The 25,944-nt window shown below is 42.0% G+C and overlaps 1 protein-coding gene across 1 annotated transcript in view; it reads left to right on the plus strand.

Annotated features, from left to right (window-relative positions):
• Positions 1–25,944, plus strand: part of LOC139654062 (centrosomal protein of 128 kDa-like) — a 39,914-nt gene that overhangs the window by 12,805 nt on the left and 1,165 nt on the right. Inside the window, exons 13-24 of the mRNA XM_071531084.1 lie at positions 162–347; positions 2,576–2,764; positions 3,678–4,139; positions 6,311–6,479; positions 8,172–8,329; positions 12,642–12,701; positions 15,881–16,073; positions 19,992–20,041; positions 21,549–21,572; positions 23,096–23,173; positions 23,622–23,735; positions 25,323–25,431. Of these exons, the coding sequence (XP_071387185.1) occupies positions 162–347; positions 2,576–2,764; positions 3,678–4,139; positions 6,311–6,479; positions 8,172–8,329; positions 12,642–12,701; positions 15,881–16,073; positions 19,992–20,041; positions 21,549–21,572; positions 23,096–23,173; positions 23,622–23,735; positions 25,323–25,431 (1,792 nt within the window). The remainder of the gene's footprint in view (positions 1–161; positions 348–2,575; positions 2,765–3,677; positions 4,140–6,310; positions 6,480–8,171; positions 8,330–12,641; positions 12,702–15,880; positions 16,074–19,991; positions 20,042–21,548; positions 21,573–23,095; positions 23,174–23,621; positions 23,736–25,322; positions 25,432–25,944) is intronic.

Below are 25,944 nucleotides of genomic sequence, written 5' to 3' on the forward strand. Positions count from 1 at the left end.
TTAATATAATGAATTTCAATATATCGTCCCATCCCTAATGGAGATCCATCAGAGTTAGACCTATGGTACATTTTGGGTCCCATCCTATGGTTTGAGGAATGATGATTTAGATGATATGGAAGGAAAATGCACCTCATTCAATAATTCATTCATCCTCCCAGAGCCGAGGACAGGCGGAGAGGAGAGAGACGGAGGCACTGCTCCAGGAAAGCACGCGGAGCAGAGATGAGTTGAAGACCCGGGCCCAGGAGGCTGTGCGGCAGTGGAGAGCAAAGTGCAGAAGGCTGCAGAAGGAGCTGGATGAGGCGAGGGTCCAGGATCAACTCCACACGGACAAGGCTACGCAGGTCGGTTGAAGGAGATGCATTCATTACACAACTTCTGACGCTACAGCTTTCAGTAGCAGCCAGACTCATGCTCCTTGGCTACTGCTGAGTAACTGCCAACCTTTATAATGCTGGGTGTCTTGCCACATTGTAAAAAAATATGAACTTAGTATTAAGACTTAGAGTATTATTTTTCATAGTATTTTTCTTAAAGCAAGTGGAAAAAAAATCTGCCAATGGGGTGAGAAATGTCACTTGTTTACAGCGCAGTTTAACTTGAACTGGATTGAGAACTGTCTTGAATTAAGTGACCTGATACTAGTGGAGTGATTGGTCTTATTCTGTCTTATTTCAAGATATAGCCGCTTGTTTCAAGAACATTCTGGAAACAGGCTGAACTGCATTGGAAATTGAATTTGATTTAAAGAAAGCACGATTTTAACACTCAATACGAGACTAAATGACTTGCTAAGATGCATAATTTTGCAGTGCATTGCGATGTTATAGAAAGCATTGGTATATAGGCCTATTTGCAGCTAGCACTTACAGTTATTCTAGAGAAGGTGCAAGAATATTGGGTCCAGAGTACAACCTGTCAAAACTCTAACATTTGTCTCTGCGTGCAAGAAGATGCATTGAGAAGGTCCATCAGAGCTTACACTGTTGTTTGTTCATATTCTTTTTCTGAATTGCACAACCACCCATCCATCTAATGCGGCCTTTTCATTGTTGCAAAAATGAGAAACAGCCACTAGCGCTTCTTATTAAATATTATTGTGTAATACTTGTATACAGTGCCTTGCAAAAGTATGCAGACTTGTTGACTTTTGCCCATTTTGTTGTGCTATTATTTCAAAATGCATTTATTCAGGATTTTTAGTCTGAGTTCTCTGCAAAGCACTTTATTCTATCAAAGTGAAAACAAAATTGTAGAAATTTATGCGAAAGAATAAAATTAAAATAACAGAGACGGCGAGTTTGCATAATTATTCAAACCCTTTGCTTCATTTGGGCTAAAGTGCCACACTAGCAAAAATTTGCTCAACATTTCTCATCATCTCAACTCAGATGTCGTATTTAGAACGTATTTAGCGGTTCTGATGTTCTAAACAATGTTTTCCTTTCCTTTCATTCATTTACTTTACGGATAACATTCAAGTCCAGTTTTTGAAGTTTCAGAGAGAATAAATCATCACCCTCCCATCACTGGGAAAATACAGAATACTTGAGTTTTTCTTATCCAATTTCTCCATTCACTTCTGTAGTAAACTTGGACTGGGAAACAAACACTGAAACTGCACCTTGTGTATTTTCAACTATAGCGATTGGAAAGGGATGATTTATATTTTCTTCTAAATCTAAAGAACTGGATTCTAATGTCATCCATAAAAGAACCATATATCCCATACGGGCCAATTAAGGAACCTGGCCTCAGCATTGCAAGAAAGACAAATTTCTAAGATTGATAGGAAAGCGTTATTCATAACCACTAAATACATGCTAAATATGACATTTGAGTAACCAATGATAAGAAATGTTGAGCAAATCTTTCTTTTATTTTTGATGGAATAGAAGGCTTTGCAAAAAGTCAAGGGGTCTGACTACCTTTGCAAGGCACTGTATATTATAGTGGTTGTGCTTAGTTGAATAATTAATGACTGACTATTATTATTAGCTTGAAAGTCACCTCACAGTGAGTCCCATTCCATTTGAAGTGAACGAGTCACCTCCAAACTCACAGTCAGCAGCCTTGCGCCTCACAGACAGACGGACAGACTCCCACCTGGCACACTCGACGTGAACCGAATTAATTACAAAATCATTTCTGCCCCCTTAATGAATTAGGAGGGAGAATTAAGTGCTCAATTAAATGATTAGGCGCTGAGCTGCAGCAAAGTCTTTGCAAATTCGAGTCAAAGCCAGAGTATTAGAACCAATCTGCCTTGAACAGACCTGACCATTGTCCCTTATCAGGGAGCTGAGTGCTAGCATTTTCCTATCAGTGCAGGAGCTGGTACTGCATATGTTTCTCTCCCTCGGCCTCTCTGTCTTTCTTTCTGTCTCTCTTTCTCTGACTCTCATCATTATTCTATTCTGAGAGCTCGTCTTTGTACACCATCTTCCTCCTCCTCCTCCTTTGTCACTCTTCACTTCCCTATTCCACTCTCTTTCTCTCTGCCTCTGTCTCTGTCTCTCTCTCACTCTCTCTCTCTCTCTCTCTCTCTCCCTCCCTCTCTTTCTCCCTCCAGGCAACCAGGGAGAAGGAGAGCTCCCATGGCCAGCTGAAGATGCTGAGTCAGCAGACTGAGGCGGTCCGCAGGGAGCTCACCGAGATCCTCGGCCGTTTGGCCCAGCGCGAGGAGGAGCTCCATCGTAAAGATGTGGAGCTGTCTGAGACCCGCCAGCGCCACCTGTCCCTGGAGCAGGAAGTCCGGGAGGTGAGGGTTGGGGTTGAACCTCCAGAAATACAATTACTGCTCCAAATCAACAGGGATAACAATAATATGATATCAGTAGTTTAGAACAGCTGATAGGACCAATAGGCTGTGTAATGATCAGTTTTTGCTGTCATATCGCTAAAGGGGAATGCAAAAACCTGCATGAGTATTGTCCCGGTGCCATGAAGCAGTACGCTGTTTGGGTGCAATGTGATGATGACAATGAATGAATGAACGAGGAAGTTTGAGAATTTATTAGTTTGTTGCAACTGTGGTTGATTAAAGAGCAAATCAGCACTTTGAGCTGTAAACATGGTTATATGGCTTCTATACAGTGAATAGCATTAATCCTGTACTTAATTTCAATGTTTTTGGAATTAAGTCCTGCATCCTCTTCTAGGGGCAGAAAATCGTTGTTGCACTGCTCTATATGGGCTGAAACTTTGACCCGTGTTGCACTTCTGGCCACACCTCCATCAGTGATGTCAAGGCAGGTATTTCGCCTTGTGCAGCATCAAATGCTTTGCAATCAGAAAATACAGTATAGATGGATGATCTGTTATTACAGACAACATCTTTCAAATTTATGTATTAGGTGGAGACTGGCTGGAAACAGTGTGTTTATGCAATCTTTATGCCCATTTTTTGGAAAGTAGCCAGCCAGCATTGAAGTCATTGCCAAAGTAGGGATATGGAATGTCTTTGTCTCAAAGGCTCGCTTTGTGTTTACAAGCGCATTGGCTTGTTTAGAACTGTATGGAGAGTAGTCCAACCACAGACACTGACTGATGTAAAGTTGCGATTTGGTTTTGTTGGCAAAGAAAAATCAGCAAGAGGGTCATCAAAGAGCCTCCCAGTTAAGAAGAACCAAAGTAGGGACTGGAGTGATCAAATCCTAACATCACTCCCCTAGGTGAGGGAGGCCTCGGCTGCCCTGGAGGAGGAGGCTCAACGTCAAGCCGTCCTCCAGGCACGGCTCAGGGAGGAGAACCAAAGGCTGGAGGAGCGGGCCGACACCCAGGCCCGGCGCTCCCTGAGGGACCAGGAGGCCCAGGCGGAGCTCCAGGCTGCCATGAAGGAGCTGACCTCAGCCCGGGTCCAGCTAGCCCAGCGGCTGGCCGAGGAGGAGAGCTCTAGGAAGGAGCTCCAGAGGGGCGCCTCGGAGCTACAGGTCAAGCTGACCGTGATTCAGGAGGAGAGGGCCTCGCTGGGGCAGCAGCTGCAGCTCGAGAGAGAGGTGCACCAGAAGGAGCTGGACAACATGAAGGCCATGGTGGAGGGCGGCAGGGCCAAGAAGGAGCGCGAGCTGCAGGAGACGCTCAGGCTCTGCCGGCAGGAGCGGGATGAAATGCAGGCACACATCAAGGAGGTCAAGGTGGGCCCCTTCATACGTGTGCTCCTATGAGGATGCTTTCTCCTTCAGGAAAATGCCAAATCATACCTTGAGGCCCTAAATACAGTAGCACTGTTTAACTCATGATTTATGTATTATGTGTGACACCTGCTCTAATTTCTAAAGTCTTAAGAGATGTCAAGGTCAGAAGTCAGCCCAAGAGATTTTTTTTTCTTTCCGCCAGGGCATGGATCACAGAGCGTCGCGCACTCTAATTGACATTTTGAGTATCATTGGCACATATTTCAAATTCAGCACAGGGTAACACGCCTCAGCCAGCAAACATCTGGCATATTTCCGACTCAGCGAGACACAGACAAAATTCTCATTTAGTGTAATTTTCCTCATTGGCCGGGGCTTTGTCCTTTGAGTATGGGGTGAAGCGGGGATAGCTGAGCTCTTAATGGTGTGTGGTGCCCCATGGTTCCTCACAGCCATTTCAAAGCTCCAAGCGTGAATATTTAAAAACTCTGATATCAGACCCCATCCTCTCCAGAAGTCTCATCAAGGCAGTGGTGGAGATAGGGGACTCCACTTGACTTACTCGCCCCCCCACCTTCTCTCCCGTATCTCCAATGATGAGCCCCCATGGGTACATTGTTTCTTAAGGGGCATGGTCCTCACTGATATGGTTGAGTTTAGCCCATTAGCTGTGCTGAATGACATTAATATCTGACATAGCTCATTGTAATGGTGTCGTTTCAGAGTGCGGTAAGGACAAGGGCGTTTGGTGGAATGTTTTTAAGAGCTAGCCTGCGGGTGCTGCAGATGTCCCTAAGAAGCCCACCCAATATCCATATAGCATAGCCAAAAGCCTATATTGCTATTTTGATATATTCAACTGTCAAAAAAAAATTAGCTTAAAATATTCTTCTTTTCTTGTCCTTGTCCTCTCACTCTTGATTTCCCCTCCACTCTGTCTTCCTTCTCCCTGCGTCTCTCTCTCTCTCTGTCTTAATCCCCCTCTCTCTCCTTCCCTCCAGTTCCAATTTTGCATTTTCCGTCTCTCTCTGTCTCTTCCCCATCCACTTCCAGCAGTTATGTTTTTCCATTTTCTGTTCGTCTGACTCTCTCCCACCCCACAGTCATTGTTGTTAGTTCCGTTTTACCATATCTACAGTTTTGCATTATAATATATGCTGATTGTAGATGGAATCCTAATGTCTGAGGCCGGAATCTGCCGTTGCAAACTTGGGTTGAACTGAGACGTGCATTAGTCTGTGTCATGAGGCCATGAGACCATGAGTTCAGCGTCATTTACTTATTTTCTTGGCCCTATACATGATGCTCTCTCTTTCTCTGTGTGGGTGAGAATGTCATGTCAGACGCCATTATGAATTCTGTCAGTTACTGTTGCCTTGCTTCTCAGCAATATACATACCTCCCAGAATATGACTTAAAACCTTTTATATATTATTGGGATCCGCTGGTAAATTTGGCATGATCCACTGAGCAGCACTTATTCCAATAAAATGGCAACTTTTAAAATTGATTTGCACTGCTCACTACCACCCTCATGGTGTATTTTGGTGCCAGAAAATCACAGGGATAACAGGCAAACCGGTTTAAAAAGTAGAAATTGTAGAATTGAACCACTGCCTACAAATTGCAAAAGACTCAGTCGACTGGTCTGGATTAGATTTATTGATCCAGATCTCTCAGCAAAGCAGACAGACTCCTGTCTGACCCCAGACACCCACTATTCACAGAATTTGAGCTGCTACATTTGGGTTGCAAGTTCCGACTACCAGCTTAAAAGAAAATAGGTGAAAACATAAATTTATACCACAAGTTACTGCACTACTTAATAAGCATAGCTCTTAAGTCTATTTTAAATACACAGCAGGATTTTTTTTTGTCCATTGTGTGGCTCCATCCAGCTGGTTAGAATAGAGTGCCTCACCCCTTGACACCTACACGTTTATGACATGTTAGTATATGTATATGTATACGATATGTATGTGTTGACGATGATCTGTGCTGTGTTGTAGTCGTCGCAAAAAAAATGTCCCTACGGGGATAATAAAGTCAGTGAAGTTAATTGTTAAAAGCTGAAAAACCCCCATTTGTCATAATTGTTGGCGCAATAAATCTTTATTATCTCAAGTTATTGCCTGTGTATCATGGCCTTAAACCCATCCTCTTCCTACTAGGCAGATGCAGCGTCAGACAAGGAGCTGTGTGGGGCGCTGCGTATCAAGTTGGACAGGATGAAGGATGAGTGTGATAAACTGGCAGAGCAGCTAAGCACCAAAGAGGAGGCACATGCACTTCTCCGCAGGAAGTACCAGCTACTCAAACAGGAACTGGATGACAAAGTAAGCCCTCCCTTTGCCATGTTTTGCAAACATAACGACTGTAATATCAAATAATGTGAAACTTACAATAAATGCAATCTCTCAGATATAATAGCCTCTCTCTAATAGGCACCAACTGCTCTCCATTTTCAGAGCAGTAAAACGCCCCTGCCATCATTAGAAGTTTTACAATATGTGTGCGAAACTTACAAGGCGATTCCAGTTAATCGTGACAAACCAAATCGCATGAACAATAATGCTGTTTCAAACGGAAAATAAGATACATAGGATAATGCTTTTAAAAGAATGATGAGAGAAATTATACAGACGTATAGTGCTATCAGCAGCAGTTGTAGTTCCAGTCGAACTAGCAACATACACTTCACTTACAGTGCAGGCTTCACATACTAACTTTAATACCTTTTTATAGCTTATGAGGAGAAATGCAAAAGCTGACATTTGGCTATGCACAGATAACCAGGCAATATATTTTTAGTCAAGAGGCTTGGTTTGATATCAGTGGCTGGGGGCCTGGCTGCACTTCCCAGCAGCTTGGAAGGTATTTCTTCAAACCTTTTAGCCAATCGCGAATACAGTATCTTCTATTGCTGGATCAGTGTTTCTGTCATAGGAAGGAACAAAACCCTGCACTACTCTAGGCCTGAAAGGGCATCGCTTTCCTTCCTTCCTTCCTTCCTTCCTTCCTTCCTTCCTTCCTTCCTTCCTTCCTTCCTTCTTTCTTTCCTTCCTTTCTCACTGTCTTTCTCTCTGTTTTTCTCTCTCGCTATCTCTCTCTCTGTCTTTCTCTCTCTCCATCTTTCTCTCCCTCTGTCTTTCTGTCTTTCTCTGTCTGTCTTCCTTCCAAATGGCAGCACTGATCTAGGATCTCTGGTAAGGTCATGTCATGTGATCATACAAATTTCAGTATGGCTCGAAAGGTTAAGTGGTGCCAAATCAGCACTATTTTTTAAAGGGCCTTTATCAATATGGCCTCAGGTGTTTTACAACAGCTCATGAAGTATTGAGCCCCCATTCACCTCACCGACAGGCCCCTGATAAGTAGCAGAAGCTCTTTGGGGGATCCATGTATTGATTTGAAGGCAGGTGAATGGAGCAAAAGGGGCCCTTATTAATGTAACATGGGTGGTTTATTATCCTAGGGACAGGGTAATGATCCACAGTCCCTGGGCAACACTGATCAGTTGGTTCCTGTGCCTCGGACATATCGATTCACTGTGTCCTGATGCAGACCCTGAAACTATTGACGGTGCAGGCCAGGGGAGGAGAGGAAACGTAACCACGTCTGTTTGTGTGAGAGGAAACTGAATGGCTCTATTGGCCAAGGTTGTCTCTCTGTCTATCTGCATTTGTTCTACCTGCCAGTGTTTTCTTGATATTTAGCTGTGGTAGACCCTGCTACCAAGAAGAAAGAAACACGTTAATACAATGAAAATGCATCGACAGGCCATAGCTCAGCTTTTGCAGCCGCAATTTGAGATTTAGGCTGATAAAACGGGTGTCATTTTACATAAAAATGTTGCCTAGTGCAGCTTTAAACTGTAACACCTACTGGAATTGATCTTTGAATGGGCCCCCGGAGCAAGCCTGGGTCTCAAAACAAAAGTTACACTCACTCCACACATCTACAAATAATTCTGTCATTTTGTGTCCACCCCCCCCAACTCAACCCTCTTCCAACTTCCTCAGGCCAGGGCAGGTGACGAGCGGAAACGCGGTTCAGAAGCGGAGCTTGTTTTGCTGGAGGAGAGGGTGCTGCGGATGGAGGCGGAGCAAGAGGCGGTCCTTTCCACTGTGGGGGAGGAGCTAGACACGGCCTGCCGCAGCCTGGCCAGGGACGGTGAAGAAAAACTGCAGGTAGTGTCACAGCACTAGTAGTGTGTTTTTTAAAGAAAGTAGTAGTTGTATTGAGACTGAGAGATGGAGCCAGAGTAAACAAGGATCAGGAGAGAAGATTTGATCCAAGGCCAGCAGGGATATATAGTCTGTTGTCAAGAGGCAGGCCTTTTGACTAGTCCACTTGCTCTGGTCTTGTGTGTGCAGTTCTAACGAACAAAGTGTATATTCTGTCAGATACACTGCTCACCCAGCTGGTCTTTGTGAAAGTGCTGAAGGTGAAACATAATCCATAAGAAGATGCTGCTTTCTGTTTATACAACCTTCAGGAGAGCACACACATGCATACACCGTCATCAGAGCATACACACATGCATACATACGTGTGTTGCGATGAAGGTGGCATCATCTGGAGACTTGTATTGAATGAAAATGCATTGATCTAAGTGTAAGTATGACATTGGTGAAGGCATGTTTGAAAGTATGCATGGATCAAGTAGAGGTCAGTATATCACATACTACAGAGACATTACATGTATAAAATGTATGTGTGTTGCAGGTCACTGTGTACGTGTACAGACAGGCAGAATTACTAGTACTGAAAAAGTGCGCTGGTATGAGAAATTGTATGCTATTTTGTGGTGTTTCACATCAGAAATTATTGTGATAAGTTTGTGTAAAACTCACACCCGTGAATGAAATCCTTTTACGGGCGTATTTATTTACTCGCAGATTTAGTTTACAATACATTTCACTTGAAAATCGTGCTCCAGATGTCTTAAGATAATTATGCTCCGGTCTGAAGAATTCTGTTTTGCTGCTTGTTTGGAAGTTGCTTGATGACAAAATATGTCCTACAAGGAAACACTTTTTTGTCATTTCAGTGTTCCTCTCCTCAAAAGTTTTGGCTTTTTGGGGAAAACACATCTAAAACAAAGTTTACTATTAGAATAATTATGGCATTTTAACTATTGCAGGTTCACTTATTCCAAGTGTTATGCCAAGCAATTTTGTTGTCTAATCTTTTTTTCATGGCATCATTTTAGGGAAACAATGATCCTAGTATTGATACTGTTGTCAAAATTCTATTATTGTGATAACGCCACTGCATGTACATAGGGTTGCAAAGGGGTGGAAAATTTCCGGTAAATTTCCAGAAAGTTTCCGGTTAATTTCCATGGGAAGTTAAGCTGGGGAATTTTGGAAATATTCCAAATTGGAAACTTTCCATGGGAATTATGGGAATTTATGGGAATTTATGGGAATTTATGGGAATTAACTGGGAATTGAGGGTAATTTAATGGAAAGGTATCATATCCAAGCATAAATATTTGTTTTGTTATAAGCAGACATCCATCCAAAATAATACAATTAAAACAGATTTATTTGTAAGTAGAACTTTATCAAGTGTTAAATATTTTATTGAACAATCAATTATTTCATTGAAGAACAAAAACATGAATGTTGAGTTAAATATTACTCATCCCCCCGACCCAACCCATTCAAAAATTAATAAAAATGCACAGGAATGCACAGTGCATGTAGGGGGCGTGGTCTCAATAGCCCTGCAGTAAGCAGTGTGCTATGTGTGCATGTGATTGAGGAATAGCATAGATATTCAACTGTACTTGCATGATATCTGGTTGTTTTAGTCAGGATTATGCTAAAATATATTTTCCCCAACTATATTTAAGTTCCCTATTAAGAGCATACCTTCAATTTTGTAAATTCCTGGTTTATTCCCGTTTATTCCCATAAATTCCCGTTAATTCCCATAAATTCCCGTTAATTCCCATGGAAAGTTTCCAACTTTGAAAATTCCCGGAATTTTGCAACCCTACATGTACATACACATAACCACACACATAGGTGGTAGATAGTATACATAAAATGCAACACTCCTTACGTACACAAAAGTCTCTATGTTCCATACTTGCTTTCCTATATACCATTATCTTTTCCATGTATTGCCTATTCAGAACACCTACACATGTACACACAAATACACACACAGGACACACACCCTCTCCCCCCCTACACGCTTAAAGCTAGTTTTCCTCCACTGCTCCAGGCTAATGAACCCAGCCAGCTCTTATCTGCCCATATAGATTTCTCAATCTGGTCCAGCAGCGCTGCAGCCAGACATCCAAGCCAACGCCTCCCCTCATCTGTAATCTGTCATGTTGAAAAGAAGTCAAACTCAGCTAGTGATTGGCCTAATGAGGGGAATCATTAACAGTTAAAGGGTGTATTAGGTTTCAGTTACCTCATGATACCCTCCTTACTTCCTTATTTCCTTCTCCTTAGAAGCACTAATGCAGTGAGTTGTAAAACAGTGTAGCAACACTTTGAACTGTACAGTAAAAAATACTTCATGGGACCAGTGTGCTCATTTCACGTGGAAGATGAACATTGGGAATTCATGTTGGCAGTTGATAAATCAATTGCCAATGTGGCTGTAGAAGATTTTGAATCCATTAAATTACCCTAATAGTAGCAAAATAGTCTACTAGCCAGCTGATATTCCTTACAAGGGTTTGGATTTTACACTTCGATGTCAGATTCTCTCTGACTGGCTTTCTTAACTCACATTATTTTTGGCCACATATCCGGTCCCATGTTCAGGGCACCTCCTTTGTTACTGCTCCTAGTCTTCTCCCTCTTCTCTTACTCCCCCCTTACTCCCTGTCCACATCTTCCTCTCTCCTGGGTTCGTCCTGGTGGCTCAGCTGGCTAAGGTGCAGACCATATTATTGCAACGTTCTGGCTTTAAATCTGGCCTGGGACATTAGTCACGTGTTGTTCCCCCCTCCCTCTCCTCCATCTTTCCTGTCTCTCTTCATTGTGATCTGTTTAATGAGACAGAAATGCCACAAAAATAATCTTTAAAAAAAGAAATCTTCGCTACGTCTTCGTCTAGCGTCACCTCCACTTTGTGCCCCTGTCTAAACTTCCCCTTCTTTTCTATTTTCTCAGTGGGAGGTGCAACAAACAGCTATTGTGGCTATGAATGCAAACTCACACAGACACACACTGAAAGAGACATACAAAACACACACACACACTTATATTAGCAGTGGCAGATGCTTGCATTCCACTGCAGTGCTGCTGAGAAAATGCTGCTTTCACTCCAACCCCGCAGACAGCGCTTTCAAGTCCCTGCCTACTTGTTCAGTTTTCCAATGGCTTCACCTCCCTTTTGTCTGCCACAGGCGCAGAGCGGCCTTTGATGGTTCGAGAAAGAGAGAGAGAGAGAGAGAGATAGAGAGAAAAGCATAGAAGCATGTTGCATCCCCCCACACAGTTGCACACTCTGCCATGCGGCTGTACACTCCCAAAGTCGGGGACCTTTGCGCGGCGGTGCTCCGTTGTTGGAGTTTAAGCTGCCGTTGCAACAGCTTGGGAAATTCACTTCACTTGGATCTGAGTTTGAGTGACAGGTTAAAAAGTTGCTTGACACCTGTGCGGTAACTATGTAACAGCGCTGGATTGTTTGCAAAGGCGTGCGACAGAAAGGGCCCCGAAAAAATCATACTGCGTGTGCTTTCCACTTCTGTTGATCATGCACACAAACACCGTGCCACAAGGGTGTACTTAAAAGGCAGAGTGTGTGTGTGTGTGTGTGTGTGTGTGTGCGTGTGTATCGGCTATTTTTATGTCGGGTTTGTTCATGGGTCTGTGTTTATGTGTGTGAACGTGTGTGTGTGTGTGCTATGTTTTTATGCCATGTATATGTTTTTGCATGGGTTTTTGGACTTTTTTTATGTGACTGTTTATATGCGCACATGTGCCTGTGTGTGCGTGTGTGTGTGTGTGTGTGCGTGTGTGCGTGTGTGTGTGTGTGTGCGTGTGTGTGTGTGTGTGTGTGTGTGTGTCAGCAGTCATTATGAGTTGGCAGACAGTCAGTTTGCGTTGCTGATGCTGACAGGCTTGTCTACGAAGGATGGCACACACTCCCTGAGCTCATTTTTTATGACACACACAACTCTGTGTGTAGGTGTTTGTGGGTGCGCGAGTGTGTGTAATGTCATTACTGTCATTGGATGTTTAACACGCACACACCAATTTAAGCTGGCGGAAAGTGTAGGACAGTTCTTCACAAAAGTTAAGTGTTTGACAGATCGCTGTTGTTTTTCTGTTCTTTGTCCATCCTCATCTCTAATCTTATTTTTTGCTTTTTGCTTTCTATTACTCCTACCCTCAACTGTCTTTTCATAAACCTTTTTGTCTATGTAGACAAGTGACATTCACAAACACAATTGCAAGATCTTTTACTCTTGTACTCTCTCTTATTTTAGAACTTTTTGCAGTCTTCTCTGTTCTGTTTTAACAGGCTATCTCCCAGAAACCCGGATTAGTGAAAGACCCTCACCGCTGGCTAGCTGAGACGAAGGTATGATCTTAATATGCAACAGTGGGCATCCTTACTCTAAATTTTCCTGAATAATCAATTATTCAATAGAACACAAAATTAAGCATGTTAAATTCAATATAAAGAATTACCATGAACACTGTGCTCATTCCTAATGCCTAAGGTATATAGCAGAGTAATGAAAGGCAGCAATAATACAGAATAATCAATGATTTGGTCCTTGCAACCACAAAATAATTATTGGAGTTGTGCACATATTTACTCCCACCGCACATTTTGTTTGTGGGTATGTTAAAACCAATGTTTACCAGAGTAAAACTCATCTTTCAGCAACTGGTTCAGTTACTTTGCTGCTTTGTTGCCTCACTGCAGCAAATTTACTCTTTGATTTCTGTGTCCTTCTGTGCTCTGAGAAAAAAAAGATTGTTGAAGAAACCGCTTTCACAGCTGAGCATTGCAGTGTGAACCGGTGAAGTTCAGTGCTTTTCAAGGGAATGCCTGTTCATAATACTCACAAGGGCAGTGACACTTGCCTCTTGCACTCCTCGTAGGAGTCTGTTTTTAATTGATTAAATTGTGAGATGCAGTTTTGGTTTAACGTGTTGCCTCATCCTCCTCTCCTTTGCAATTATAATCTCTTTCAATATACCACAGTAGTGTACATCTACCACCTGAAATGCTTTCAAAGTACTGTGCGTGTACAAGAATAAAACAGCAGAAATTAGCAAGAAAGATAATTAGCTCCCTAGTTACCACTTTTTATCTTAGCAAAACCTAGGTATGCTTTACAGGCTCATAAAGCACAGTAGGAATGCCTATTTAACCAATCAATTTGCTTGGCTGAAACAGCCCGTTGTATGAAACATAGTAACATAATTTTCATCCCCTAGGAGCCGTTCCATCGACTGTTTCGTCTGTCTGGGCCACTGTATTTTCTCCAAAGTATTATGACACTCATTCTGTCTGTGCTCTTTGCTGAAGTGAGCTTAACATCGGGGACTGGCTTCAGCTGAAACTCAAAATGGCTTTGTCAAAATAATGATGGAATTGATTCGGCACTTTAAAAATGTAAGCTGAGATTTCACCAGAAACATCCGCTCGCTGCTTCCGCGCTGCTGGAGCAGAAAGCCCTTTGAAGAGGAGTTAAGATGAGAATTTTATGAAAGGCTTTTGCTTTAGAGGGAAAACAGGATTCACTTATGGTATTCTTATGATATCGGACAGTTTGATCAGTGTTAACAAGTCACATAAAGGAGCAAGGGAAGTGTTTAACCTTAAATCCCGAAAGGCTTCAACCCCTATAGAGATGTTCCTGTGTAACTACATTCATACCTCTACAGCACCTTGTCTCAGCTTCATACACACCCACATTTTGATAAGGTCAGGCTTTTTTAGTCACTTGAAAGCACATTTTCTAAATTGTACCATATTACCGCAGTATATCATTTTATTCAAAAAGACTTTATATATCTATAGGGGAAGAAATTATCTGACGTTTATCATTCATTACCACTAAAATAAAGAGGATCCAGCCTGTTAAAGTGTTATCATTTTGTTAATTAAGAAGTTAAGTTACCCATATCCTTTTAAAAATACTTTTTAATTGTTTTAATTTTGTGTTATCAATCATTTTGTATGTATAAGAGTATTTTTTTTTTTTTTCCAAATGGCAGATTTCTCATTTTGTAAAGAAACTCTTAATTTATTTAAACATTGATGCAGGCCATCAGCACATTTAAACGATTCCGTGGTACGCTCCGTGTGCCCTGCAGTGCCGTCTCTGTTGATGATCCCTTAAAAATTCAACAGATTTGTGTGTGAAATGAAGCTGTTGTATGAGCGGAAATTAGTGTGGGTTGGAGGAAAAAGGTGAGAGAGGAGACCAATCTGTGCAAAAGGGCATTCCAAGCACTCCATGAAGGATTTAGTGGACTGAGAATATTTAGTTAATTTTACTGGTCATTTACTGGTTATTGCTTCAATTTTTTGTGACTTAATTTCCTATTTGATGACTTTGGCATCGATTAGTATGCAGATTTCTTCTTCTACATCAGAAAACAGATGGGAGTGCTAGCCATAACAGAGTTTTGGGTGCGTAAGGACAGGAGCGTGCAATGGGCTTAAGTCAGAGTCAGAATCTGTGTATCGTAATGTGAAGGTGGGCAAGCCTTGATTTACATATTCATCACCTCAAGTGCATCTTCCAGGAGGCTGCGTATCCCTGCGAGACAGCTTGAGCACTATGAGCCATGTTAGTGACTTTAAATGCAATTTGTACTGTTGGCAAATCACCTTAAAAGTGCATTGGATTCACAAAAACAACCTTTGCCACATTTTTAGTACATTTAGCACCTGTCTTGATAACTGTAGTGTGTCATTTCCATTCACAACAGAGCTTTCATTAACAGGTCGATGGCCAGTCACACACTGGGTGACCACACATGTAAAGTGATAGGGAGATGTTAATATATGAGAGGGGACACAGCCATATCAGTATGAAACTTAATATTACCAGGCTGTGAAAAAAAAGCTGTGGCTTCTTGCAGATACTTGCTTATTTGAGTTGATTGAAGGAATGACATCAGGTGTCAACCTTGCAAACCCCATGGAGTGTTGAGTAAAATTGAGAATGTGGAATGCCCTATGGAAATGTGCACTGCATAGGAATGCTGAATGTAAATGCAGCAGTCTGATGTTTGCCAATGAAATATCCAAACTCATTGCAAATTTTCCTCTTGGACTTTGCACAGGATGACATCCTGGTATTATCGGCCACAATCTGCCATGTTTGATTTGTGATTTTGGCAATACACAAAATCATTAGCTTTTCAAAAGTAACTACCAAGCTCACAGTCACAACAGACCAGTTACACTGGCACAGTGAGGAGGACGGTGGTGTGTTTGCTGGGACTAGGAAAGGTGGGACAAAAAATGCAACCAGTGATTTTTACTTTTTTACCGTATTCACCCAATTCTAAGCCGATTATGAAACCATTAAAAAGCGAGCTGAGGTTTTGGTCATACGGTGTTTATTTAAAATATCATAAACCCTGATTTTCAATATTCATGCATGCCAATTTATCGCCCCAAATTCCCAATAACCATGCAGAAAGCTGGAAAATCCCAGTCCATCCCTATCTAATACATTATGCATTGTGTTTATGTCTTTTGTATTTATTTATTTTTTTTAAACCAACCAGACGAAGCTCCGCTGGCTGTGCGAGGAGGTGCGGGAGCGCGGCACACGGGAGCGGCGTCTGAGGAAGCAGCATCAGCAGACCAGGGATCAGCTGAAGGCCCTGAGACAGAGCCGCGACTCGGAGCAGGCCGCCCTGCTGCAGCGCCTGGACAAACAGGAGAAGCTGCTGCACTCCCTCGGCACAGAGAAGAAAGGTAGAAACGTATTAAATGTCATGTTGACACGCACACACAGGAACACAAACAACAGGTAGAGTGCAGTTCTCATTCAGCTTTTCAGTCAGTCATTCAGATACCTGAGATACCCAGATAATGAAAAGAAGTAAAAGTTGTATTATCGTGAAAATTTAAGATTGAATTTTCACATCTTGGCTGCGATTTTCAGAAAAACTCCCATAATCCTCTTTTCTACAAATTATTTTCAAATATCATGTCACGAAGAAGAAATTACTTCTGGCTTCTTCATTGCTTTGTTTGCTTGAGGCTATATATTATATTATATTATATTATATTATATTACAGCATTTTGTCTGCTTGTAGTGGCAGTGTTCTTGCTAAGGTTGCCCACAACTGTTGAATTAATAATGGGGAAACAATGTGAATATTATAGCCAACTCTTTATGAACAAGCAGTGATTCACTGATGATTCCTTTTTGATTGATACAGTCTAGTCAGCAACATGAACCACAGAATTATTCAGACTGATTCAGTGTGAATTTTTTTTTTGTGGTACAGGGTGCTTGAGAAATTAAGTGTGTGTCTGCGATGCATGTTTTTTCAGAAATTGTGCACCTTTGTCTGTCTGTCTAAGATTACAAATGTTTGAGAAGGTGTTTGAGCGTGTGTGTGTGTGCGCATGAGTGTGAACTTTGGGACTTGGTAAATGGACTTGTTCTTCCCTCCTTTCTTCTCAGCCCATTTTTGTCTTCCTTTCTGCTAATGAGTTGCGACTGCTGGAGGAAGAACAACTTGTTTTTTAGCGCTTCATCTGAACAATACAGGGAAATGGGCCTAATTTGGGCTCTATTAACAGAGAAAGAGAGGTGAAAAGAGACAGAGAGGCCATAGAGAGAGAGAGAGAGAGATCATTAGACAGAGACAGGGAGATGGAGGAAGCTGTAGAGAGAGACAATCAGCTGTCCATCATTCTACTGTATTCTCTGTGGCAATAGTAGTAGGGCATTGCGTCATTCAGATCAGTGATCTAATGATACGGCCTCATCTCCAGAACCCCTTGGGAAACACACAGCTCCTTCTATCTTCGGACCCAATCAGCCATTTGACAGAAGTAACCCTGTCTGTCTGCACTGCAGGCTGAGGCACCAATATTATCTCTGTAGTAATTAGGCCCAAGACTAATCCGTGTTTCACAACTAAGCTACAAGATACGGTTATTTAAATGTGAGGTGTTAGAGTTAGGATTTTATGGACTCTGGTTTGAATTTGGGTTCTCCTTTTAATAATGTGGTTCCTCGATGATTCTTTAGGTTGTTTTGTTACAGAACCAGACTGTGTCTAAAAAAACTCTTGTCCTCCTGAAAGCATTTGCTGAGCATTGGCTTACCAAATCAAGTTGTGTCAATCTCACAGTATGACAGTAAAAACGGATCATTTTGTAGTTACTTCACACACATTTCATCACATTTGATTATTTATTTAATTCTACCATTTTTATAAAATTGATTTTGAATTGCGTTTCAAAACATATCTGTAATTGTTATAGGGTTTTGATTTTTTTTTTTTTAAACCTACTTCATCTCAGAAGTTTAGCTATTTATGACTGCAGTTTGCAGAACTCTTGAAAGATATAATCATCTCACAATATCTCTACTCATTTTCTTGCAGAACTTTTCATCCCTAAAGTTCTTTGTCCAATGCCCTCTTTTGGCCTTTTCCCTCAAACACTGGCCAGCACTGCACAGTACAGATACTGTAGTTTTAGTATTGCAGGACTTGCCCCAGTGACTGTGACACAGGTTGTAGATGAGTTGTGCCTGGGTATGAGAGAGGAGCATTTTGGCAGCGATAATGGACTATCACTGCCGTCTCTCTCCTGCCATCTTGAAGGTAGATTTAACCTGTCTAGCTGAAACCAGAGGTTTGTGGCTGGAGGTTTGATCTCTAACCACAAATTGGTGATTGTATGGGTTTTTGAGTATTCTTTAGTTGCAACTCGCTCATGCCTAGCTGGCTGGCCGGGGAAGGCAGGTGTATGTTTGTTTTGTGTGTGTGTGTGTGTGTGTGTGTGTGTGTGTGTTTGTGTGTGTGTTTGTGTATGCGGGGGCGGAGATGCAGTCATCCCAAGGTGATTGGATATCGAACTTGGGAACAGCCTTCGAAACAGAAAGGGAGACAAATGGAACAGCAATCACAGTAATCTATTGGACATTGCAAGTTTGGAGAGGCATTTAGAGACTATTGGCGCTCCGCTTGTCGTGCCACTTTATCTGTCACAGTGGATATTTTCTTTCATTATGAAACGGGTATTTCTGATCCTCACTTCTGATTGGCTGAGTCATGATCGAAGCCGTTGTGTGATTCCAGATAAACACACACCTGTGACCGCGTAACAGTTAATTTAAATAATGCACTAACCCAAAAGCAGCTCCCAAGCTGGCACAAGAAGTACACTGGTTGTTAGAATAATAATATTTCATTATGATTATATTTAATAATGATTGATTAAAAAAATATGTCTTCATTTGCATTCTTTTTTATTACAGTGGTGTGTTACCGCCGGTTTATAAAAGCAATAAGCCACACAAGGCTTACTCTGCTTGGCATCATGCCCAACGCCTCTTAGCTCTTCTAAAATCACTCTTGTGGCTTATTGTTTAATAAAACTATATCAAAGTTATTCGGTAACACTTTATAATAACCATCATTAATAAATGGTAAATTGATAGTTAATTAAACTTTAGTTAATAGTTATTTTACTGTTAACAAACAATGAAATGATCATTAATAATGTTTACTAATTATTAGTAATGCTATAATTTATGTTATTTTATCATTCGTTTGTGTAATATAAAATCATTTGTTTATAAATTATATATTGTATCATAGCTGATAAAAGACGGTAAAAAGGGTAAAAAGCTATGATACAATATATAATTTATAAACAAATGATTTTATATTACACAAACGAATGATAAAATAACATAAAATATAGCATTACTAATAATTAGTAACCATTATTATGATCATTTCATTGTTTGTTAACAGTAAAATAACTATTAACTAAAGTTTAATTAACTATCAATTTACCATTTATTAATGATGGTTATTATAAAGTGTTACCAGTTATTCCTCTACATCACCATCTCAGTAGGCAAACAACCGATGACTGTAATCAAATAACAGTTGATTGCAATCATATAAAGGGTGCTTGCAATCAAACGACAAACCACAACTAGAATTTGTCTTTCCCCGACCTGCCTGGATGAAAAAAATCCACTAGCAATGAACTATGTTCAAGGCAGTGCAACATATTGGAAGGAATGGCATCACATCACATCACATCACAAAAACATGAATTATCAAATCTCTTCAGACATGCTGGGAGGTTCAGACTTACCCTTCCATATCTCATTGATTAACAAATGAAACTGGTCAAAGTGATCGTTGCTCTGATGTGTCCACTTTGCTTTTGACTTTTTTCCCACTTTTCTTCACCATCTGTTTGCTCATATTCCAATCACCGTGCGAGCTTGAGGAGCTTGAGGGATGGGAGGTTCCAAAACTCCTTTGAGCAAAAAAGACCAGTGACACAATACAGTATGTCCTGGTGTGAATGGATGAGAAAAAACACAATCTATGTCAATCTGTCAATCTATGTAGGTGATTCTCTGCCTGCCTGTCTGTCTGTCCAACTGTCTGACTGCATCTCCAACACACTGTCTTTGTGCCTCTCTGCCTGCCACTCTGCCATAGACAGCGGACGACAGTCTAGTAGTTGGACTGATTCAGTCAGCTACCACGGTTTCTCAGAAATCGATGTGTGTGTGTGTATAGGGAGGAGAGTAGACTACTGTGTAAGTTGACCTTATGTACTATCCTAACCCTACTCATCCAATGCAACTTTTCTTCTCACACAATCCTCTCCGCCTCCAGAGCTGCTGGAGAGGAGTCGCAGGAAGGAAGAGGAGATGAGGAGCCTTCAGGTCAGCATTATACACCTTTAATAATCTGGATCTGTCTGTCTGCTTGCATCTATTTATCCCCTTAATATCCCCTTTAATAGGTTTTTAATATCCAGTATTTTTTCAAATCAATACTCCCACCCGGCATGGCTGGCCTGATTTCTGTCCAAAAAGGGAGAGCTGGTGCATTGTTTTGTTTTTTTATCATCACATGACATTCAAAATATGTCTTTTTCTTTTTTGCATCCTTTCCTTTTCTGCATCGTTTTTTTTTATGTTTGCTGGGCTTTAGTCGTCAGCGTTCTGTGATCTTGTGGTACAAACATTAGTACTTGGCTCAGGCCCTGAACAGACCCCTTGCAGCCTTGCTTGGACAAGTAGCTAATTACTGCAGACATGAGGCCTTGGAGTTTAAAAGCCACCAGAGGCCTTGTCTCCGTCTTTCAATACCGCAGCATCAACTGTTGGCAGGCCACCAACTTACCTAGTCTGGAGTGGACTGGCCCCCAGTGCCTCACTGGCCCTTTACTCACCATTGAACAGTGAAACACACAGGCACACACACACACACACACACACATACACGCACACAAAGGTGTCTGTCTAGGCAATCGCTCATTCCAAACCCCCGTACAGAGTAGTTATGTGTGTGCGTTTGTGCTTTTGTGTGTGTGTGTGTGTGTGTGCCTGCCTCTGTGTGTGTGAGTGTGTGTGTGTGTTGGATACAGGGAGCCCATCTGTGGCTGCATGATGGCACCTGCCAGAGCTTGTGTGCAATTAATCAGCCTTCTCAGACCCAGTCGAGCTTTTAATTATGAAGGATGAGGAGAGAGAGACATAGAGACAAAGAGAGAGAGGGAGAGGAGAAAGACAGGCACGTGTAGAGGGAGGGAGGTAGAGGAGTATAAAGATATGGGGTGGGCTGAGAAAAAGAGACTACCCGTGTTCAAAACCACCAACACATTACAGACAGAGAGGGAGGCGAGAGGCAGTGAGTTTGGGGTGGAGTGGCGGGGGTGCGGGGGAGAGCAGGTGTGTGTTTGAGTGGCAGATAAGAGGCATACCATCACTTATGCGTCGTTAGAGAGGGAACATCAGTCAGGAGCTGGGTGAGCGGCAAGAGCGGTTTGTCTTTGTGTGTGTGTGTGTGTGTGTGTGTGTGTGTGTGTGTGTGTGTGTGTCAGAGTGTGTGATAAGAAGGCTGTTGTCTGCTATAGACTCTCCGCAGCCCCTGCATTTCCTTCCCTTGTTACCCATTTGTTGGAGCCGTCTATTCCTCTCTTCTGTCAATTTTCTCACACATACACACTCTCTCTCTCTCTCGCTCGCTCTCTCTCTCTCTCTCTCTCTCTCTCTCTCACTCTTAACTGCCATTTTGAGCACTTGCCTGGACTCTGTCTCTTACTCACACATACATTTTATGTCTTATTTATCCCTTACTTTAGCCCATATTTTGGCACTGGTTCTCATGCCAGGTCTTTCATATCAAGGCATGTAAAGTAATCTTGTGCCGTCTGTGTCTCCACAGGATCGCGTGTTGGATCTGGAGACGGTAAGATTAAAGATGATGAAAGTCAACAGTATTATGATTGCGACTAAAGATTATTGGTGTGTATATTGTGAGTCAGAAAAGGCAGAGTTTTGAAGTGGCCCCCGAGTTGTTAGATTAAAAGTCATGTTGACTTTCAGCATAAGTCTCTCCATCTCTGTGTAGCCGTGCAGGCAGGTTCACCTAAGGCTATGTTTGTCTAGCAACCCATAGAGGCTAACTTGGGGAACGGCAGGGTTGGAAATGATTGCTTTAGTCAAGGCTCAGAGCTTCGTTAATCATCAGAAGTCATGCTGATGGGGCTGAGAACCAAGGAGCCGTTACTGACCGGGCCGTGGTGATGGTACAGTATTGACCTCACCACACAAACCGTTAACGTCCACCGCTAACATCCTTAATAACCTATTAGGTGTCCACCAGAAAGAGACGCCCGATATTACTTAGGACTATTGAAAGGCCGTATTGACCTGAGCACTTTTTACCGGCTCTGGAAAAAAAAAGAAAAAATGAAGCTGTCTGACGCTCTCTGTCGATCCATCACAATTATGCGGCATGCTCGGCCGCTTCACTTTCAATTAGCTGTTGTGAGAAAGAAGGGTGGGGGGGGGAAAAGGACAAAAAAAAAAAACCCAGACCGCCATCAATTCAAATCATTTCTGCTTACCACAACAACAGAGTGGCAGGCAGCATTGACCCAACCCCGGTGCCGCGGATCATCCGTCAGCGGGTTTTACTTGTATGTCAGCGCGTCGCTCAGTGGAGCAATCAGCGTAATGCCTTGTAACAGCCAGTTCTTTTGATGCTCAAACGCTTCATCTGAATGGGGCTGGGAATTCAAGTATTCAGCGGAGAGATGACTGGAACGGAGTGGGACTTGAGTAGTGACTTAATGAAAGATTGTGCTGAATGTATTTATGCGGTAACAAAACAAAAACAAAAAAAAAATGTGTGAAAACAAAAAAAAAGTCTTCAATTAGCATGTCTTTTGAATTTGGCTGAATTACATTAGGCAGTATGAAATCATGCCTGCAGTATCTGAACATGCACGCTTGACAGATGACAGATGTCATTTGCCAATTCGTACCACAGAATACTGTTCTGAGATTATTGTGAGTATAATTGAATCCATAGAAAGTGCATGAATGGGGATTCGATAAGTGAGTCATTTTTAACTGATTATATTGTCTACCCATGTGTTTTTCTCCATTTCCTTTTAAAAAAATTTTGCATTGTGTTGTAGTCCCTTGCACTTGGTCTTTATAATGTTATTTATGATTTTGGGATTCCTGACCTTTTATACTATTACGCTTATTACAAAGTTGCTCTGGCTCAGTGTCAGTTAAATGGCTAAATTGGTAGTAATAATTATCAATGATGACTAATAGTTAGGGGTAGGGTTGTAGATGAACATAATAATAGATGAATTTAGTCTAGATTCATCTAAGAACTGTGTGAATGCGTGTGTGTGTGCATTTGTCGCGTGCGTGTGTGTGTGTTCGTGTACTCGTGTGTTTGTGTATTCCCAGAGCACAAGAGTAGCCCTGGACCACCTGGAGTCAGTGCCAGAGAAACTGTGTCTGATGGAGAACTTCAAAGATCTGGAGGTTGGTTCATTTTTACCAAGAAACTTGGGTGCAGCAAAGCATACAAACACACCACATACAGGAACTAACAACAGAGAAAATATGTAGAAAACTTTAAATACACACATTAAGACACATCATCAAATGAACACATAAAATGCAGAAAACTTGGAATACTTATTAGACATTACAGCCATACATAATCTACATGTGATATTTGGTGGATACTTTTATCCAAAATGCCTTATAGTGCCTTATGGTGTAGTAATGTGAGTAATGTGAGTGCAGTGTAATGTTGTGAATGCATACATTTCAGCATGTTCTGCTCATCTACCAGAAGATGTTTGATAAGGAGAGCCGCAACACTTTTTTCTTTTTTTATGTTTTTTCCCCCCTCTGGCCTGGTTAAAGACTGTAGCCATTTTGTTTCTGGTTGGGTTATGATGCGGCCTCCATTTTGTGCCTCCAGGAATCTCAGCGGCAGAGGGAGATGGTACAGCAGCGCTACGCCAAATACAAAGAGATTGTCTGGGACCTGCAGCACCAGCTGGACGAGTCCAAACGCAGAATCCAGGAGTACCGAGTACGCCGGCCGCACACTTACGTGCACTGTTACAAGTTCGCTGGTTTGGACTCTAGAAAAATGAGCTTTATAATGCCTTATGAGAGCCAGCGTTCCCAAACAACAACCCACACTTTTTCTATTTCAGTCACTAATTGCACTGCTTTGTTCAAATAGCAGCAGTTTGGACATGCATAGCCTCACTCTGAGAGCTGTTCATGAGTCTAGCTCGCCCACGCCGGTGCCAGTGTGTCCACTCTCAACAACTGGCATTACTGGGCCTAATTTGCGGCTTGTATGAATACATGAATAATTTTGCACATGCTGGTAATGCATGACGGATGGACACAGCGGGAAAATTTCGAGCACGGCACAAATTCACTCATACACAGAACCTGAATTTTACCAGTCACACGGTAATCGCTACATTCATCTTCTCCCCTTTCTCTCCTTCAGCCAAGGGAGCCATCAAGACAACGCTGTTGACAGCCGTTTGCCATCAGCAGTTTGAAACCACCCCTAAACAGCCACACAGTCACTTTTTAAATGGTTTTAATCTGCCAGATTACCCTGTTGGTTTGCCAAATGACTCCCGTGTTGAGCGATAAGTGCCGATTGCATTAGCTTAATAGCTGCCGCCCACCCGGGGTTTGTTTAAGGAAAAAGGATGGATGGAACGTCTTTACGAGGCTTCCATCTTGATCAGAGTCGGTAATGCCGGCAACAGCAATCTGTTTTTACACCAACTCTAATGGCGGTGCTCTACTTGTAACGCCAGTTTCTAAAGCCCCATTCAGACGGGATTAATTTTCAGGACAATGCCTGAAACGTAGTTCTTATCGCAGGACATCTGTAACGTTAATGATCTAGTCGCGCAGGATAAAAGAACTCTTTAATCTGTCTCAAAATTACAGAGATGGGAGTGGCTCGGCCGCCTCTCATCAGAATCACAAAATACTCTGGGATATCGGTTCAGACCGGAGTAGTTTTGCCTGAATGTTTACAGGGCAAATAACTGTATGTAATAGAGGCTGTCAGCTTACACTGCTGCACACAGTCTGTAGAAGTTAGTGACATGCTAGACGTGCCGCAGCAATGATTACATTCCCTACCTTCTCCTGTTAAAATAATCCTCTCTGGACAGGGTTTAACAAACTTGTTTGCTTTGGGGTTTTATCTCAAAGCTCTTCACTTCTCATTAGATGAAACATGCCCAAACTTTTTGACATAGAAGGACGCTGGCCAGAACATAATGTGTGGTGGGCTGCTGGACACAAAATGTGATTAGATATCGATTATTCAGAAATGCAACAAGTGTATCTTTAGCTTCTCGTGCCTTGTACTAAAGGTATTTCAAAACAGGCACTTCCCAAATAGAAAATGTTATCATTCTGTGGAGCATTTCTGCAAATTTGTCCCGCAAGCCGATTTTAAGGTGCCCTGCATTAGATTTTATGCTGTCCGTGAGGTAAGTTTGTGCTGAAAAATGCATCAAACTGGATGACTTTTGGGCATGTTTCAAGGTGTGAAGTTCAACAGAGATTGTGGGGTTTTTTTTTTTTTGGTGAAGTACCTTTTTATAGCGAGTCGGCCCTTTGTCTCTCCCAGGATGAAAAGTTGGACGCCACCTCCAGGAGCCTGAGACTGGCTGCCCTTTCCTCCTCCATCCAAGGCCCCGGCACTTTCCTTAGCAGCTCGCTGAGATCTGACACACTGTGTGAGTATTTAAATACTGAAGCTGCAAAAAGTCCTAGCAGTCATTTTAGCTCTAACCCTGCATTGCTAGATAATTTGACACTTAATACCAGGATTTCAAAACGATAATCGCAGTTATTTCGGTAGATGTTGTCACTGTGATTATCTTATGTCAATTCTTTGACAGTTTTCCATTACAGCAGATACAGATACACACAATTATACATGATGAATTGTGCAGCCCTACAGCATGGCAGTGTTACTGAAAGCATTGTTGTATTTGCATTCAGTGTTTCTTAGTTTCCCAGAAGTGGCGGCATCATGGCAGCCAGAGCTCAACTTGACTAAAGTCTTTCTATCACTGCTGTGGAAGTGTGTCTATCTGTATCACTGCCAGTGGATCAAGGCCAAAATCACTTGTAGCATTTTCCTGAGCAGCTTACTGATATCTGGCACAATGTGGGAGTCGCGTATTTACTGTAGCTGCCTGTCTGTTTTACTTCCAACATTTATGGTGGCCAGAATCATGTCTGTG

This window comes from Centroberyx affinis, unplaced genomic scaffold (assembly GCF_046629955.1).
Source record: "Centroberyx affinis isolate AG114_WGS23_722 - 3 ecotype Tasmania unplaced genomic scaffold, CSIRO-AGI_Caff_v1 ptg002030l_1, whole genome shotgun sequence".
Lineage (NCBI taxonomy): Eukaryota > Metazoa > Chordata > Actinopteri > Beryciformes > Berycidae > Centroberyx > Centroberyx affinis.